Source organism: Pantherophis guttatus, chromosome 5 (genome assembly GCF_059756535.1).
Source record: "Pantherophis guttatus breed Tessera chromosome 5, ASM5975653v1, whole genome shotgun sequence".
NCBI lineage: Eukaryota > Metazoa > Chordata > Lepidosauria > Squamata > Colubridae > Pantherophis > Pantherophis guttatus.
Genome location: NC_142067.1, coordinates 117,435,411 through 117,455,192, shown reverse-complemented (window position 1 = coordinate 117,455,192; position 19,782 = coordinate 117,435,411). Strand labels below are relative to the sequence as shown.

At 43.7% G+C, this 19,782-nt stretch overlaps 1 protein-coding gene across 3 annotated transcripts in view; it reads right to left on the bottom strand.

The window, feature by feature from the left end:
* Positions 1 to 19,782, bottom strand: part of TBC1D4 (TBC1 domain family member 4) — a 111,921-nt gene that overhangs the window by 62,236 nt on the left and 29,903 nt on the right. The window contains exon 1 of one of the 3 annotated variants that reach the window (XM_087895546.1): positions 3,084 to 3,335. The exons of the other annotated variants lie outside the window; for them this stretch is intronic. Coding sequence (XP_087751672.1) covers positions 3,084 to 3,278 — 195 coding nt within the window. The 5' untranslated portion in view covers positions 3,279 to 3,335. Of the gene's footprint in view, positions 1 to 3,083; positions 3,336 to 19,782 lie in introns of those variants that run through there. 3 annotated transcript variants of the gene reach the window in all.

The following is a 19,782-nucleotide window of genomic DNA, read 5'->3' as shown; positions in this document are numbered from 1 at the left end:
AACGTCTTCAAAGAAAAACCAGAAAATCCAGTTGCCTTTTGAAAAAAAGGACCTGTGGGATCATCAGTTTATCACAGTCTTTTTTTAAAAGGGCATAATTCAAATATTGTTTTCTGCGTTCTCTTGTATTTAAATTTGGCTGTAATTTTTCTAGTAATCATGTTTTAGGGGGAAAAAAAACCTTAATTCTTCATGTCAGAATAACAGAATAATAGGGATAGAATAACCGAGTTGGAAGGGACCTTGGAGGTCTTCTAGTCCAACCCCTTGCTCAAGCAAGAGACCCTATGCCATTTCAGACAAATGGTTGTCCAGTTTCTTCTTAAATACCTCCAGTGATGGAGCACCCACAACTTCTGAAAGAAAAGCCATTCAATTGATCTCAACTGTTAGGAAAATTCTCCTTAGTTCTAGGTTGCTTCTCTCCTTGCTTAGTTGTCATCCATTGCTTCTTGTTCTGCCTTCTGGTGCTTTGGAGAATAGGTAGACTCCCTTTTCTTTGTGACAGCCCCTCAAATATTGGAACACTGCTATCATGTCACCTTTTTGTGATGATTATATTGGATTCTCTACTCTCAATCTCTTTGGGAAGGCATCCAAAGGCTTTTGTCAAGTCATCTTCTACAACCTCAAGTCCGCAGAGATCCTCCATCCAAAAATGAAGGGCTACCAAGGACCAGGGCTTAGCTGAGTTCAAGCAATGTCAGCCAGCCTCCTATAAGGATCTCATTTTTTTTCCTTAGTGGAGCTTCAGTTTTTGCAAGATCCAAAGGGCAAAAATCAGCCAATCTTGAGTATCTCTTTATACTTTTAAGACTTGACTGGGGGGCAGGGGGTCTTCTCTCCCTGATTCACAATCATCCCCCTACATCTGACCACTTTGATTAAAGAAAAGAACATAAGTACTTTTGTTTCCACATGGAAACCGCTTCTGAACTTCATGCTTGATGCGGAAAAGAATGAAGCTCTGACTTTGGGTGTTACCAATTAGATTGATAGATCTTTCTAGAAATGGCTTGTTCGTATTATTATGTAAAAGCAGAAAGTTGTAATTTGGTGTTAATGCCTTATTTTACTGTAAGAGAGTCAGAAGTCAATGTTTCTTTTTTCTTTTTTTCCCCTTACCTTTCCTCACTTCTCTTTTCCCTTTTCCCTCCCACTGCTTTTCTTTTTTTTTTTGACTAAATATATTTATTACAAATATATTTTGTCCCAATATCAATCATTTGAATTACATTATCTGTTTATAGCATATATAATAAGCATGCAATTTTACAGACAGATGTTAGAGATTCGTTGAGAAAATGTATTACCATTAGATAAAAAATTAGTGGTGCTTTATAGTTTAAAGGTTGTTTAAAATTTCAGATAAAATGGTATGTGAAATTTTATTACGTAGTACAATCTTATCTCTTAAAACAAGATCAAACTCTGCTACATAGGTTTTTAATTGCACTTAATTTATACTAGTTACACGGATAAATCAGGCAAGTTTCTTTAGAAAGTGCATATTTCATTATCTGCTGAAATAATGAAAAAGCTAGTGAAACTCAATATACATTTTATTTATTTATTTATTTTTTAAAAATTTTACTTTTGAACACAAACGTACAACATAAATACATGTAAAAACACATACATATACATCAATACAATACACACACGAAGAAAAAAGAAAAAACTATCCTAAGAAGCTATCATATCGGTGGTTGTTTTCTAATTTACCTGTTGTTTCTTTATTTAAAAGTTTGCATTTCTGCTTATTTGTGCCTTAACATAATTGTGCATTTCTAAGCGTAGTTTTCTGCAATTCGTACTAACTATTCATAACTACTGCTCCCACTGCTTTTCTATTCACTTCGTATTTTGTATTTTATAATACTCAATAAAAAAAACGTTAAAGACAATTATCTCCCTAGTAAAACTGAAGTCCCAAAAGAGAAGGGAGATGCAAGAGATTCCTGGCAGAAGAGCCTCCACAGATTATGCACGCCATGTTTTGAAATTACAACATCTGGATCAGTTTTCAGAAAGCAGCCACAGGCTCAAGGGTGAAAGAAGAGTGAATGTGAGAAAACACACACATACACACACATACACACTCTATCCATTCGAGATTCTGCATCTGTCTTCCTCCTTGCCCAATTGCTCAATTTGTACTCTGCAGGAGGGTTTCAATGGGCAGGTTTTGTTCATTTGAATGCAACAGCTGCCGAAAGCATAGCAGAGATATAAATACGTTATGTATATATGACGGTTTGTGGGCATGCATGTGTATAACATTTCTCTTGAAATGTTGAAAATCCAATAAAGAATGGCTTTATTACGAAGAGGATAATAGATCTCATCGCGTTCCCATTTGGGAAGCGCTTCTGGGTTTTGTGCTTGTGACGGAAAAAAATGAAACTTTCATTTGGGTTTTGCCAATTGGATAGATTTGTTGCTGCGGAAATGACTAGGATCAGGGGTGGGTTTCAAAATTTTTTACTACCGGTTCTGTGGTTGTGGCTTGGTGGGCATGGCTTGGTGGGCATGACAGGGGAAGGATACTGTAAAATCTCCATTCCCACCCCACTCAAGGGGAAGGTTACTGCAAAATCCCCATTTCCTCCCGATCAGATGGAACTCAGGAGGCAGAGAATAGATGGGGGTGGGTGGGATTTACCGGTTCTCCAAACTACTCAAAATTTCCACTACCGGTTCTCCAGAACTGGTCAGAACCTGCTGAAACCCACCTCTGACTAGGATATACTAATCTGTAAAAGTAAAAAGCTGAGGCTGTAATATTGCTGTCTTCTATTGTGCTAAAGAGAGTCAACACCTTTTTTTCCCTCCTTTTAAATTTAGGACAGGTTGAAGGCAATCTGAGACCTCAAATTATTTTCCTGGGTCCCCAGGAACCATCTCTGGCCAGAGTGGCTGAAAACCTGGAGAGGAAACTCTCAAATGTTGTATTGTAGATTCCAAAACAGGATTAATTAACTTAGTTTACAAAATAAACAAAGACATCTTCTGAATTCTACAAATTTAAAAAGTCTAGAAAACTCTGGGCCCTCTTACTGGGCACTATTCGCCCCACTCACCTTCATTCCAAGACACCTGAAAAATCTTAAACATGACTCCTGGGCATCCAGGATTATGGGATAGAGAGACAATTTGCTCTGCTCCCCAAATGCCTGCATTGGATAAATGCTTTGTTCTGCCCCTGCCTTTGGCCCTGGGAGAAAACCTGAGCTCTGACAAACTTCTATCACCTCTGTGTCCAACGAGGAAGACATCAGCGTTGGTGTTCTGGGTTGGTGATCGCCTAAGTTGGCTTGCAGAGGTTCTACATCATCTCAAGTCTATTGTGACACTTCTACCTTCCAACATTCAGTTCGAAAGTTCTCTTTCGCGCCACGTATGATGCTCGCTTGGGAAAACGATATCTTGTTAGATGATGCTCTCCGCAGTTGTTGGACAGAAGCAAACCTGGGCCCACTCAAAAGTTACTTCGACCACAGGTAGTCCTCGATTTATGACCACAATTGAGCCCATACATTTGGTTGTTAAGTGAGATATTTGTTAAGTGATTTCCCTCCATTTTACAATGTTTCTTGCCACAATTGCTAAGTGAATCGCTGCGGTTGGTAAGGTAGTAACACGATGGTTAAGTGAATCTGGCTTCCCCATTGATTTTGCTTGTCAGAAGGTTGCAAAAGGGAGTCACATGACCTGTTCTGCCCCAGCTACGGATCCCAAAGAATGTAGCAGACACAAACTGCGAACAAAACTCAGTTTACTTCAAAACACAGTCTTTTGCAAATGCAGGCTATTAATAAAACGTTCTTAAAAACCTGCCAGAATTTCCACAGATAAGATAGAGTCTTACAAGAATTGGCAGAAAGCCCAGAAGCCAGGTTTGCAGAGAAAATCCAAACTCAATGATCAGCGAACGAACGAATGTTGTTTCCTGCAGCTTTTTACAAGCTGTATGCAAACTTAAATAGGCTAAGGGAGTAGCCAATTAGCCCCAAGCCTTACTCTCGAGGAGACCTCCTCCTGAGTAACGACTCCTGCCTTTTGGCAGCTCTGCGTGCTTGTGCATTGAGAAGAGGCTCCTCCTCTTCTTCCTCTTCACTTAAAGGAGCCTCTGGAGGTTCTGAAGGCCCTGGTTGAATCCTTGCCTCTGGCACTACATCTTCTTCAGCCTCCTCGCTGTCCGACTCGAGCACCAGCTGCACAGGGTGCTGGCGCAACACACACCAGCCTCCTTGTCGTTGGGATCAGCAAAAATCCGCGCAGGCCGCTGGCAGGCAACGACATGACTTTGGGACACAGCGAGGGTCATAAGTGTAAACCAGTTGCCAAGTATCTGAATTTTGATCACATGATCATGGGGAATGCTGCAAAGCTCATAAGCAGGGGTGGGTTTCACATATCGTTGCCACCGGTTCACCGCACGCATGCACGCTTGCTTCGCTCGCACATGGGCACCTTCTGCACATGTACCTGGCCTTCTGTGTGCTCGCTGTGCGCACACCTTCCATGCATGCGCTCGGCCTTCCATGAATGCACTTTTCTTGCATGCACGCCTTCCGCACATGCACCCAGCCTCGAAAACGTGGCTAAATAGGACGGCATGATGTCCAGGCGGGTGGGTGGGTGGTCACCCACAGCCGCTGCTACTGGTTCGCCCGAATCGGTCCAAACCGGCTGAATACCACCTCTGGTCGTAAGTGTGAAAAGTGGTCATCAGTAACTTTTTTCACTGCCGCTGTAACTTTGAACAGTCACTAAAGTTGAGGAATACCTGTAATGGACAGTGTGCAAGTGAGGGAAGAATGGCAGCTCTCTTAAAAGGTGTTGTTTATCTACCGTATTTTTCAGAGTATAAAACACACCTTTCCCCCCCTAAAAGAGGCTGAAAATTTGGGTGGTCCGAATGTAGCTTTTTCAAAGCTTTTTTTCAGCCCTAACTAGGCGCTAGCCGAGTGAAGCGATCTCCCCGTGCTTTGCTGCTTTTCTCATTGCTGCTTCCTCTCAGATGTGCCTTAGAAGCTGTTTTTTTATCCCCAAGCAGGGGATTAAAAAACCAGCAAACTAATGTGCTGAAGCTGACCAGACTAAGGACGCTAGCCAGATGAATACTTGGTAGGCAGATTTTTCCCCCCCTATTTTCCTCCCCAAAAACTAAGCTGCGTCTTATACTCTGGTGCGTCTTATACTCTGAAAAATATGGTAAGTGATTATTTGCGAGGATTACTATCGATTCCAGACAAACTGATCAAGTAACAGCTGTTTGTCTTGGACCCACTCCGTACCAGCGAAAATCCGGTCTCCAGAAGCTTCCCTGGAAGCCCTTCCAAATTCTACCCAGGAAGTTGGAGGAACTATCACTGGTTGACTATTTCAAACTGCTTCAGATACAGAAGGTCCCTAACAGCCTGTTAAACTGAAGCTTTTCATTTCAGGAGTTTTGGGGTTTGAGCTAAGTCAGCAGAGTGTAATCTTCACCCACTAAACTCATAGAAGGTTTTCCTACTAAGGTAACAGTGGTGGGTTGCCCCCGGTTTGGACCGGTTCGCAAGAACCGGTAGTAAAACCAGCGGGAGGCCCCGCCCACTGCCCCGGATGTTGTCATTGGTGATCTGTGCATGCATGCATGCACACAATCCTGTTGCAAACCGGTAGTAAAAGTAAGTAGAACCCACAGCTGTAAGGTAGGAGTCAACCCTCTCGGTAATTTGCTTTTGACAGATCAGCCTATGTTTGTTAACTGTTTGTGACAACAATTCCAGCTCAACTTGAAAAATTTGGACTGCACCTTAATATGAACAAAAGAAAGATAGTGACAACTGCAGAGAATACACAGGATCGGAGTGCAGATCGACCATCAAAACTTTAAAGGAATTCAACTTCCTGGGCTGCAGAATCGACCAAAGTCGTGACTGAAGCCCTGAGATCAGAAGGCCTATATAGCACTTGGAAGAACTGCAACATCTGGCATGAATAACATCTGGAAGAGTAAAGACATCAGCTTCAAAACCAAATGCAGATCAGTTAACACAACCATTTTTTTTCCAATTACTACTTAGGGCTGCAAAGGTTGGGCTCTGCAAAAGGCAGAAAGATGGACGCCCTTGAACCGTGGTGACTATTAAGCATCTCATGGACTGCAAAAATAACAAAGAAGTCCTAGACCGAACCTCACCAAAAATATCACTTGAAGCCAAGATCGTCAAACAGAGGTGGTCATACTTTGGTCATGAGAGCTGACTCACTCGAAAAGTCAATGCTGCTGAGAGTGATCAGCGGAAAAAGGAGAAGGGGCCACTGAAGTATTCACTGGCTGGATAATATAAAGCATGGGTGTCAAACTCACTGTACCATGTTGCCATCATGTGACGTTCCGTGACATTTTCCCCTTCACAGAGTTGGGGTGGGTGCGATCTGCACGTGACACATTCGGCCCGCAGACCGCCAGTTTGACACCCCTGCTATAAAGGATGACACTGGGATGACCATGGTGGATCTGAAGGAGGTGTTGTGAGACTGGCCGAGGGTCGGACACAATTGAATGGCCGAAGACCGACTACGAGGCAACGTGAGTTTATCTCTAAGCAAACCATTTAAATTATGGCCGTAATGATGAGCCATGGTGGCACAGTGGTTAGAGTGCAGTACTGCAGGCTACATCTGCTGACTGCCAGCTGCCTGCAATTTGGCAGTTCAAACCTTACCAGGCTCAACGTTGACTCAGCATTTCATCCTTTCTAAGGTGGGTAAAATGAGGAGCCAAATTGTTGGGGGTAACTCTGTACAACCGCTTAGAGAGGGCTGTAAAGCACTATGAAGCGGTATATAAGTCTAAGTGCTATTGTTATAATGATCACCGATGATTGCCCTCTGCATTAGCCGAGTCCTTTGCTCGCGAATGCTTATCGCCTACTTTGAGGAATTCCAACACCTTCATTAGGCCAAATAAATCTACATCCACAATGTCTTCCAACCTGGTCTCCTGCTTGGGCAGAGGTTGGACTAGAAGACCTCCAAGGTCCCTTCCAACCTGTTAATCTATGTATTCTATGCCTCTTTTCTGGACTGGATGAAAGCAGTGTAGCAGTTCCAATCCAAGACTTAATTCCACTCCGCAGACATTCCAATCCAACACTTCACGGCCAACCCTTGCTGCATTTTAACGGGAAGCTTCAGGAAGGCATTTGTTCGAAGTGTACAGTTGACAGGGAAGAGTGATGATGGTGAATAGTTATGTTTTCTTAACCTCAAGATTAGATAAGAGGAATGGTGTGCTGGAGAAATAAAGCGGAGGAGGTTCGTTGTGGGAAGAAGGCAGTAAAAACCTAGACAAGACCGTGATAGCTAAAGATATGACCACAAAGATCTGAAGACATCCAATTAAAAGTATTTCTGATGGCAACCATGCCCTAATCTGTGACATTGGGAGTGGGATGAAAATGACAGATGTCTTCCAACTAATCAGCCAGTCCTGGACCAGAAGATCAACTGAGGTACCATCACCAACTAGAACGTCGTACAGTATACTTTGGACATCTGATGAACATGGATGAAGGGCCAGAAAACATTATGCTTGGCATGGTTGAGGCAAGGAGGAACAAGAAAAAACATTGTGTGGATGGATGACGTCAAAGAAATCAGAGGAATGTCATTGGTAGGGTTCTTCTTCTTCTTCTTCTTCTTCTTCTTCTTCTTCTTCTTCTTCTTCTTCTTCTTCTTCTTCTTCTTCTTCTTCTTCTTCTTCTTCGTCTTCTTCTCCTTCTCCTTCTTCTTCTCCTTCTCCCATATCCATCGTCAGACATTGGCGATCATGTTGGTGATCCTATTTTTATCAACAGCTACACAAAAAAGTGCTGCTGAGTTTTGTTCAAACCCTTAGATTTTGAAGTCATGATGTTCTTCTTCTGCCTGGATCTCATTTGCCTTCAATCTTTCCCTGGAGGATTAAGTGAAGTATGACGTATTTTTCCTGTATTTTCCAAAAATATTCTAACTTTCGCTTTTTTATGGTTTTGATGATTTCCCTTGGCTTTCCCAGGCGGCTTATCTCCTCCTCATTTCTGATTCTGTCAACCCAACTTATACGTAAGCCACCTGTAAATCCATATTTCAAATGCTTCTAGTCTCTTCAAGTGGCTTTCTGTCAGTTCTGGTAGAGTACAATTTACATTATTAAAGTCAGATTTGGATAGCCAGCAATTGTACGCACAATCCTCATGAGTTGATCCCAATTTGATTGCCTGTGTATTTAAGTTGCCATATACAGCATTATGCTTTTAAAGTTTTATGTAACTCTCAATTAATTTGATGGGGCTTACCGATTGGTTTGAAAAGTAGTTTATCAGGGAGCCAGGCAAATATGCCAGGCAGCATAGATGAGATAGTAACCATTTGTGTAATTAATTATTCAAAAAATTATTCGAAAAATATTCGAAAGTGCCAAAATGAACAAATTAACTTTAGAATTAAAAGAAAGAGAGGATTCAGAATACTACCCGGTGTGGGATAAATGGTATAGGTGGATTGATAACTGAAATAAAAATAGATAATGTTTAGAAGAATGTTGAAGGTGTGTGTATATATATATATACACACACACAGGTGTCTCAATAGAAAAACACTTAAGTGGCTCAAGCTGATAAAGGGAGGAGAACTTGTGGCTCAGAGGTTAATACAACTGCTAACATGCAGGCAGCCCAAGTTCGAATCCAAGTAAGGGTATGGCTAGCTGATGAGAGCTAAATAGCTTGAAATAGATCTATACTAGTCTCCCTTTATTTCTTTATCAGCAAAATATAAATTTGATATATATATAGAGAGAGAGTGAGTTTATCTGAATAATTAATCCAACCTGTCTTTTGAAAAAAAAATGACACTGTCTGTTCGATTGTGTATTGGAATTTTGAAAAGAAAATTATAATAAAAATATTTAAAAAAAAAAAAGAGATAGTAACCATTTGTGAAACAAGATCTCAGGATCTTGCAAAACAACCTTGAATTGTTTGAACAAGAACACAAATACCTGTGCTGGGCAGGTGTTTTTCCCACTACAAAATTTTTGGCAAAGAAGGATCTGTACCTTTTGCTGCCTTAAGGTAAAACATCAGATAATTAGCTCCACCAACCTTTGCTTTATTTTTAATTCCATTTTTTTTTTGAAAAACGCAATGCTCTCGGATAGATGCTCTGCTTACAACAATTACAGATATGTGTGAAGTCCAGACTGCTGTCAAAAGCTCTTCACTTTTTAAAGGCTGTTCCTGATAAACGCTGCTATTTGGACACAGGCTTAGAAAGGAATGCAGATTGCAGCCTCTACAGAACTTCTATGAACTCAAACGCCAACTTTTTTAAAAAAAACAAAACTGTATAATCTTACCCCACTAACTAGTTATCAAAAGGCAAATAAAAGTCCTTGAGTTCTTGGAGGTGCTGAAGAAAGGCGATGTGTTTCCATTTTACTTTGCCAATGCACCAGAAAGCAAGGCAAGAAACAATGGATGGAAACTAATCAAGGAGAGAAGCGACCTAGAACTAAGGACAAATTTCCCAGCAGTGAGAATTAAATCAGTGGGATGACTTGCCTCCAGAGGCTGTGGGTGCTCCAACACTGGAAGTTTGTAAGAAAAGATTGAACAGCCACTTGTCCATAGTGGTATAGGGCTGTGATGGCGAACCTATGGCACACGTGCCAGAGGTGGCATGCAGTGCCCTCTCTGATGGCATGTGAGCTGTTGCCCTAGCACTTGACGGCCGTGACCGGGAGGATTTTTCATCAGGTTCGCCTGATTCGCCAGTTGCGTCCCTTTCTGGATCGGGACTCCTTACACACGGTCACTCATGCCCTCGTCACTTCCCACCTGGACTACTGCAATGCTCTCTACATGGGGCTCCTCTTGAGGTGCACCCGGAGGCTCCAACTGGCGCAGAGTGCGGCCGCGCGGGTGGTTATGGGAGCGACATGGCGTTCCCATGTAATACCTCTCCTGTGCGAGCTGCACTGGCTCCCGGTGGTCTTCCGTGTGCACTTCAAGGTCTTGGTTACCACCTTTAGAGCGCTCCATGGCTTAGGACCTGGTTACTTACGGGATTGCCTGCTGCCACCAGTAGCCTCCCACCGGCTGGTACGCTCTCATAGAGAGGGGCTCCTCCGGGTGTCGTCGGCCAAACAATGTCGACTGGCGGCCCCCAGGGGGAGAGCCTTCTCTGTGGGGACACCTACTATCTGGAATGAGCTCTCCCCGGAGATACGGAGGATCCCGGATCTACGCACCTTCCGCCGCGCTCTCAAGACCTTTTTATTCCATCAGGCTGGCCTGGCCTAACTGTTTCCCTTTTTCCCCTTTTTAAAATGTAAATTTTAATTCGTTTTTAATTTATTGGGGTGTTTTAAATCTATCTTCGGCCAAATTGTTTAATTCGATTTTATTCAGTTTTAAATTTTGTATTTATGTTTTTTATCCTGTGGCTGTTCACCGCCCTGAGTCCTTCAGGAGTAGGGCAGTATACAAATCAAATAAAACTAAACTAAAACTAGTTCAGCTGTGCTGCGCATGAGCGTGTGCCTCCTGCCAGCCAGCTGGACATCGTGTCTCTGCCGCGCATGCGTGGGGGGGTGGGACGTGTGGGGGGGGACAGCATGTGCATGCACAGGGAGGCGGGGCACATGCAGTGGTGGGATTCAAGTAATTTAACAACCGGTTCTCTGCCCTAATGATTTCTTCCAACAACCAGTTTGCCAAACTGCTCAGAAAGTTAACAACTGGTTCTCCCAAAGTGGTGCGAACTGGCTGAATCCCACCACTGGGGACATGTGGGAGGGTGCGTACACGCCCGGGGTGCAGGGCACGTGCAGGGGGCATCGCACGCATGAGCAGGGGCTACACATGCATTGCATTTTGGAGGTTGACGCACTTTGGGCACTCGGTCCGGAAAAAGTTAGCCATCACTGGTATAGGGTCTCCTCCTGGAGCAGGTGGTTGGACTAGAAGACCTCCAAGGTCCCCCACCCAAACTCTATTATTCTGTTTTGTTAACTTATGAAATCTAAAAGGAATTTCTGCCCGCCTGGATCTGCTGGTGTCCCTCAAGTTCAGAGAGCAGAATTGTAATTCTCTGAACGGAATCAAGCCATGCCAATTAACTTAAACGGATGCTAGCATTTGTTCAAGGGTTTCCTTAATTAAAGTGACAGCTCTTCTTTTAACCAACCCATTAAACCGGCTTACCATCAACACCTCGAGATGAGTGCTTTCTTAAAACGCTGAAGTGTAAATCAACTGCTAAAAAAATATTTCCAAACATTTTTGAGGAAAATCTAGTCATATTGCTTTTTGCTTTTTTCTCCTCTACAAGCACATACATGACTGGCCAACACCTGAAGATCTCAGCAGAGTTTTGCAGAGCAATCACCACAATAACCACAATGAACTGGAGACAGTCTTATCTCCAGTTAAGGTGTTTAGTCTTTGTAACGCCTTCAAGGCTAAAACATAAGCCTTGATACAATAAATTGTCCATGAAAGCTCCTACCTAAATATACAAAAGTACCACCAAACCTTCTTTGAGGAAGTTCTCTCGTGCCCATCCTCCCCTCCCTTGGTTTTTATGTTTCACTTTTTTTTTTTTAATTTGATTTATATGCCGCCCTTCTCCGGAGACTCAGGGCGGCTTACAATGCGTTAAGCCAGTGGTCCCCAACCTTTTTATCGCCACGGCCCGCTGAGCGCGCGCAGGGGTGGGGCCACGGCCCAGGAGCCTTTGCGCAGGCCCATTGCGCACGGCCCAGGAGCCTTTGCGCAGGCCCATTGCGCACGGCCCAGGAGCCTTTGCGCAGGCCCATTGCGCACGGCCCAGGAGCCTTTGCGCTGCGGCGTTCCTGTCCCCCGGCCGCTGCGCGGCCCGGTGCCAGGTACTCCACGGCCCGGCACCGGTCTGCGGACCGGGGGTTGGGGACCACTGCGTTAAGCAATAGCCTTCATCCTTTTGTATATTTATACAAAGTCAGCTTATTGCCCCCACAAACTGGGTCCTCAATTTACCTACCTTAGAAAGGATGGAAGGCTGAGTCAACCTTGAGCCTTGGCGAGATTCGAACCTGCAGTAATTGCAGGCAGCTGAATGTTAATAACAGGCTATTAGTCTGCTGCGCCACCAGGCTCTTAACTTCCCATAATGCTGGATCTCAGACACTCTAGTGTGTACTTCATGGCCTGTGGCTTAGTTTTGGACGAACTCCAAGTAGCAAACAATGTTAAGGCAAACAAGAGCTGAGCTCAATAGGTCCATTTTTACTTATTCAACAAGCTATGGGTCAGTGGGTACATGGATAGATGGCAATAGCAATAGCACATAGACTTATATACCACTTTACAGTATTTTACAGCCCTCTCTAAGCGTTTTTATAGAGTCAGCATATTGCCCCCAACTATTTGGGTCCTCATTTTACCCACTTTGGAAGGATGGAAGGCTGAGTCAATCTTGAGCCTGGTGAGATTTGAACTGCCAAATTGCAGGCAGCTGGCAGGCAGCAGAAGTCGCCTGCAGTACTGCATTGTAACCACTGCGCCACCACAGCTCTTGGTTGAATGGTTGGATGATGAATCTACATTGTTTTTTTTCCCGATGATATAGGCATTCAGCAACAATGTGCATTTAGGTTCTGTATACTGCAGAACACTGTTTCCAATCCAGAAGCGGTCCAAAGATTTGTAATGCTTAACCAATAGAGGTTGCTTTGAAGGAAGATTGTTGGCTGTTCCTGATGGGGCTTCCAGGTTCATTTCAAGACTGAACATTTTTGAGCCCAGCATTAGCAACGTAGCAATTGCACTTAAGACTTATACACCGCTTCACAGTGCTTTATGGCCAGGGGTGAAATCCAGCAGGTTCTGACAGGTTCTGGAAAATCAGTAACAGAAAGTTTGAGTACTTTGGAGAACCAGCAAATACCACCTCTGGCTGGCCCCAGAGTGGGGTGGGAATGGAGATTTTGCAGTATCCTTCCCCTGGAGTTGGGAGGGAATGGGGATTTTACAGTATCCTTCCCCTGGAGTGGGGAGGGAATGGAGATTTTACAGTATCCTTCCCCTGGAGTTGGGAGGGAATGGGGATTTTACAGTATCCTTCCCCTGGAGTGGGGAGGGAATGGAGATTTTATAGTATCCTTCCCCTGGAGTGAGGAGGGAATGGAGATTTTACAGTATCCTTCCTCTGGAGTGGGGAAGGAATGGAGATTTTACAGTATCCTTCCCCTGGAGTGAGGAGGGAATGGAGATTTTACAGTATCCTTCCCCTGGAGTGGGGAGGGAATGGAGATTTTACAGTATCCTTCCCCTGGAGTGGGGAGGGAATGGAGATTTTACAGTATCCTTCCTCTGGAGTGGGGGGGGAATGGAGATTTTACAGTATCCTTCCTCTGGAGTGAGGAGGGAATGGAGATTTTACAGTATCCTTCCTCTGGAGTGAGGAGGGAATGGAGATTTTACAGTATCCTTCCCCTGGAGTGGGGGGGAATGGAGATTTTATAGTATCCTTCCCCTGGAGTGGGGAGGGAATGGAGATGTTGTAGAATCCTTCCCCTGTCACATCCACCAAGCCATGCCCACGAAACCACACACATGCCCACCACGTAGTAAAAAAAATTGGATTTCACCACTGTTTACGGCACTCTCTAAGCAGTTTACAGAGTCAGCATATTGTCCCCAACAATCTGGGTCCTCATTTTATCCACTCGAAAAGGATAGAAGGCTGAGTCAATCTTGAACCGGTCAGAATCGAATTCCTGGAGTGAGCAGTGAGTTAGCATGCAGTATTGCATTCTAACCACTGCGCCACCATGGCTCTAATTCAGCCACTGCCAGCAGTTCGATTCCTTCCGAAGTCAATAAAATAAAGAGCCAGATTGTCGGGGGCAAGAGGCTGACTCTGTAAACTGTGGAGAATCGTGGTGGGTGGGAGTGTGTTTGGGGATTGTTATGTGTTTTGGACCTGGTCCTGAATTTCGTTGTATGGGTATGCTGTGTATACACATATAATGACAATAAAGTTATTTATTTATTTAAAGAGGGCTGTAAATATCTGTACTTATGTTTGTTTATTTCACAGCCTTAATTGCCGGAGGTGGTTTGCCTAAGTCCCCAGCATTACCCATTTTAGGAATGAGGGTTTGGCATGTCCCACTTGAGGACTGTAAGAACTTGTCTGGAGCACATTCTAATAAAAGTGATTTTATCTCTGACCTTGAAGGACCAGCTGGTCTGACTTCTAACATGCCCAGAGGCACGAAGAGGTACGTGCAGTGAAATCCTCTGTTAATGGTTAATACAGGAATGTGGGCTATTTCTAATGCCAACAAGATTTTTCCCCCCCACACACCTCTACCTGGGAGCTTATGTGTCCTTGAATGCCCTTTGTTGCTCTCAAAATATCAATAATGAAAGGTTTACAGAACCCTTTTGCCAAACATGAGCTTTAGGATGAGCTACCGCATCCTAAAATTATTATTTCAGAGGGAGGGGTTTAAACCCAAGAGAGAATCTAACAGACGTTTATTAGCAAGTTCTGAAAGGCAATTATAAATCGGATTGGGGTTAGGAGCTAAATGAATCTGGAATGCTTTTCTTAAGCAAAAAATGGTCTGGTTGTATGAAAAAAGATCACAAAGCATGCACGAATGCACACACACAAACAAACACAAACACACCCATTTCTCCCCATGTTCTTCAATCCCGCTTCACAAACTCCAGCGGGAAGTTTCTTTCCATACTTAACCGGACTAAAAATAAAGTAGCTTACAATTAACACTGTGGATCTCAGGAACTGGGATCTTCCCATCCTGCTTACAATCTTTTTGGACTGTTGCTTTCCGGCAGAAGATACAGAACAATTAAAACTCGGACTACACATTTTCCGAATAGTTTTTATCCCAGAGCTATAACTGCACTCAACAATGAACTAAAGGGCCACCATCAGTGAGCTGTTGGACAGCATTACTTGGTCTGCTGTGTGGATGTTTGGGTGGTTTAGGGGAGGGGAATTGTGGTGGGTGGGAGTGTGTTTGGGGATTGTTATGTGTGTTGGACCTGGTCTTTGGGTGTTAAGTGAATTTCGTTGTATGGGTATACTGTGTATACACGGACAATGACAACAAAGTTATTATTATAATAACAAAGTTATTATTGCTTAATGCATTGTAAGCCGCCCTGAGTCTCCGGAGAAGGGCGGTATATAAAAATAAATAAATAAATAAATAAATAAATAAATAAATAAATAAATAAATGAATGAATGAATGAATGAATGAATGAATGAATGAATGAATAAATATAAATTATTGAACTGAGCAGGTACAGGGTGTCCTCAACTTACGACCACCATTGAGCCCCAAATTTTGTTGCTAAGTGAGACATTTGTTAAGTGAGCTTTGCCCTATTTTACGACTGTTCTTGCCATGGTTGATAAGGGAATCGTTGCAGTTATTAAGTTAGTTAACATGGTTGTTAAATGAATCTGGTTTCGGCATTGCCTTTGTTTCTCAGAAGGTCGCAAAAGGGGATCACATGATCCTGGGACCCTGCAACCATCATAAATATGAACCAGTGGCCAAGCGCCTGAAATTTGATCGCGTGGCTGTGGGGATGCCGCAACGGTTGTAAAAGTGAAAAACATCCAGAGGTCACTTTTTCAGTGCCATTGTAATTTCGAACGGTCACTAAATGAATATAATACATGTCGCACATTTCCTTCATACAACCATAGATCGAACTCACAAGCCTGGATAACGCCATATTGCCCTAGCTATGGTTTGTTGGATGAGCCACAAATCTAGGCTCGCGCATCATATGAAGCCTTTAACCAGTCACAAGAGGTGAGTGACTTCACCTACGACAATAAGTCAAAAGTAAGCAAGTCATGATGGCTCAGGGCCACATCAACAGGTGCTGCCCCCTATCTTTGAAAAGCTTTTTAGGGGGGTAACCAGCCCTTTTATTGAAGATACGACCCTCAAGCAGGGGGTGTCAATCTGGATTTCTTTGAGGGTTGGATCAGCATTGTAGTTCTCCTCTGAGGGGCGGTGAGGGAGGGAGGAGGGGAAGACGGTATGGACACCTCCTGAAGCACCCTGCCAGCCAAAATGTGGCATGGGGGAGGGGCACATGGCCTCCCTGCACCCAGTTTTCGGTCTGGACGGCCTCCTGCAGCACTTTGTCAGCCAAAATGGGGTGCAGGGGAGGGTGAACGCAGCCCCCCCCCATGTCCTGTTTTGGCTGCCAGAGGCACTGTGGGCCGGTCCTTTGGTATTTCCAGGCCGGCCCCGCGGGCCAGATTTAAACACCCCGCGGGTCACGGGCAGAGGTGAGCTGCTGGGGGTTCACAGCGGTTCAGGAGAACCTCTAGCTAAGATTCTGTGCAGTTCGGAGAACCCCCAAATCCCACTCCTGGCTGGCCCTGCCCATCCTGCCCTTTCTCTCCCAGGAGTCTCCACATGGCCTGTTTTGAATGCAGGTCAGTGCAGGGTGCGTGCGGAGGCTCGGGGAAGGCAAAAAACGGGCCTACTGGAAGTTTGGGAAGAGGGCCTCTGGAGCCTGGGGAGGCCATTTTCACCCTCCCAGAGGCTCGAGAAAAGCCTCTGGAGTCCAGCGATGGCAAAAATCCCCCCCCCACTGTCATGGTGCAGGAGGCCAATTAGGCCACGCCCACCATGGCCATTGCGCACCCAGCAACCAAGCAGAGAACCCCTTGCTAAAATTTTTGAAGCCCACCCTGGTCGCGGGTCTTGAGTTTGACACCCCTGCCCTAAAGGGCTGCCGGAAACTCCCATGGATTAAACATCAGAATAGTCGCAAAGTCGTATCTTTTAGATAAACAATTGAGTTTTGAATTAATAATTAGGTAATTAGAACTGCAGAAAAAAAAAAAACAATTGCTACCAACCTGCCTTCCATTGAGGACCTGTATACTGCACGAGTCAAAAAGAGGGCTGTGAAAATATTTACAGACCCTTCGCATCCTGGACATAAACTGTTTCAACTCCGACCCTCAAAACGACACTATAGAACACTGCACATCAGAACAACTAGACACAAGAACAGTTTTTTCCCTGAACACCATCACTCTGCTAAACAACTAATTCCCACAACACTGTCAAACTATTCACTAAGGCTGCATTACTATTACTATGAGTCTTCTCACCATTCCTATCACCCATCCCCTCCCACTTATGACTGCATGACTGTAACTTTGTTGCTTGTATTCTTACGATTTATATTGATATTGATGTTTCCTGATTGCTTATATGTACCCTATGACTATCATTAAGTGTTCTACCTTATGATTCTTGACGAATGTATCTTGTCTTTTTATGTACACTGAGAGCATATGCACCAAAGATAAATTCCTTGCGTGTCCAATCACACTTGGCCAATAAAGAATTCTATTCTATTCTCTATTTTTAAAATAATTATATTTTTTGTCCATCTGATTGCCTTCTTCAACTGCTTCCATGCCATTCTTAAAACTAATGTTAAAAGGCCCATTCTTTTGCAAATCATAAAAGGTTAATAAATTATTCTTGGAAGTTATAGCAAACGGCAAGTTAAACTCAGGGCAGATTCCTTGAAGACAAGAAAGTTCCTTCTCCACTGAAGTTGCAGTGTTAGTAAACCAACAGCATTTTGCAACAATGTGGTTTACTCTCCTCCTTCACAAAAGGCCACAACCAGAAGACCTCACCCTTACATAATAACAGAAAACACATTGTTATATCAGGCAGGAAATGCAGAAGGAGGGAAGGGAAAGGCGGTTCTACCATGTGTGTGTCTGTGTCAGTTTATTTGCACCTCCCAGGATAATGTCCTCTTTCTGACTGTGCCCTAAAGTGGTACAGTTATTAAATCAACACTAGAAATTGACGATAGAGCCTTGGTAGTACAGTGGTTTAAAGCACCCTGTTATTAACACAGCTGCCTGCAATTACTGCATGTTTGAATCTTACCAGGCTCAAGGTTGACTCATCCTTTCTAAGGTAGGTTAAATGAGGACCCAGTTTGTGGGGGCAATAAGCTGACTTTGTATAAAAAATATACAAAAGTATGAAGGCTATTGCTTAATGCATTGTAAGCCGCCCTGAGTCTCCGGAGAAGGGCGGCATATAAATCAAATTAAAAAAAAAAAAAAATTGTGGAAAAGGAAAAAAAAAAACCTTTGGAAAAGAAATCACGGAAAAAGGAAAAAAAAGACAGTCTACGATAAGGCACACACTTTGCCAATTAACTAATTAAATATGAGCTAGCAGTGTGCAGCGGCAGCCAAAAAAGCCAATGCAATCCTAAACTGCAATTAACAGAGGGATACAATCAAGATCAAGGGAGGTACTAATACCACTCTATAAAGCCCTAGTAAGACCACACCTAGAGTATGGCATCCAGTTTTGGTCACCACACACAAAAAAAGATGTTGAGACTCTAGAAAGAGTGCAGAGAAGAGCAACAAAGATGATTAGGAGATTGGAGACTAAAACATAGGAAGAACAGTTACATGAACTGGGCATGGCTAGTCTAGTGGAGAGAAGGACCAGGGGAGACATGATAGCAGCCTTCCAATATTTGAGGGGCTGCCACAGAGAGGAGGGGGTCAAGTTATTTTCCAAAGCACCTGAAGGCCAGACAAGGAATAATGGATGGGAACTGATCAAGGAGAGATTCAACCTAGAAATAAGGAGAAATTTTCTGACAGTGAGAGCAATCAACCAAAGGAACAGCTTGCCTTCAGAAGTTGTGGGAGCTTCATCACTGGAAGCTTTCAAGAAGAGACTGGACTGCCATTTGTCAGAAATGGTGTAGGGTCTCCTGCTTGGGTGGGATGTTGGACTAGATGACCTTCAAGGTCCCTTCCAACTCTGTTAATTTGTATCTGCCAAAAAAGGAAGGCCATTGATACAAAACCTTAGCTCTGAACTCCCTGATACATTAATTTGGGGGAGTAACTGATAGATTGCAATTTCTCCTGACTTTTTGCCATACCTTATAAAACATGTGTACCCTCTGAAGGAAGTTGGCAGGAGGAGGTGCCAATTAGAACGTGAACGGAGGTTGTAGAGGTGAAAAATAGCTCTGTTGGAACTCTGGAGGAAGTTAGATAAACCTGCAAAGGAGAATAAATGCTGCCAAGAGTCAGCTTGTCCTCCAAGACTAAATTCCCCCTGCAAGGAAGAGACCTTGGGGAATGCCACAAGCCTCTCTTGCTGCAATGCAGGAGCAGGTTGGCTTCTAGGAAGAACACAACCCACAACTTGGTGCAGATCTGAGAGTTTGTGTCCTTTTCCTTGGCTTGCAAGGAAAAGCCAACAAGTCTTCAAAGTAAGGAAAAGACACATCAGAGGAAGCTGTTTAAATACGTATCTCGTCATCTTAGCAAAGTCTTATGATTTTTACAACACGGTAAGTGGTTGACATTAACAGCTGAGATCAAGAAATCAAGGTTCGTGCAGACTTAAGATGCCAAGGCAGACCCTGGAAGCCACACAACCCGCCATATGATGGCCACTAAGGTTGAAGGAACAAGACGTTCTCTAGCTTAGTTTGCTTCATTAATACTGCATCCAGTTCTGACCACCACACTATAAAAACAGATGTTGAGACTCTAGAAAAATGAGCTAGTAGTGTGCGGCAGCAGCCAAAAAAGCCAATGCAATCCTAAACTGCATTAACAGAGGGATACAATCAAGATCAAGTGAGGTACTAATACCACTCTATAAAGCCCTAGTA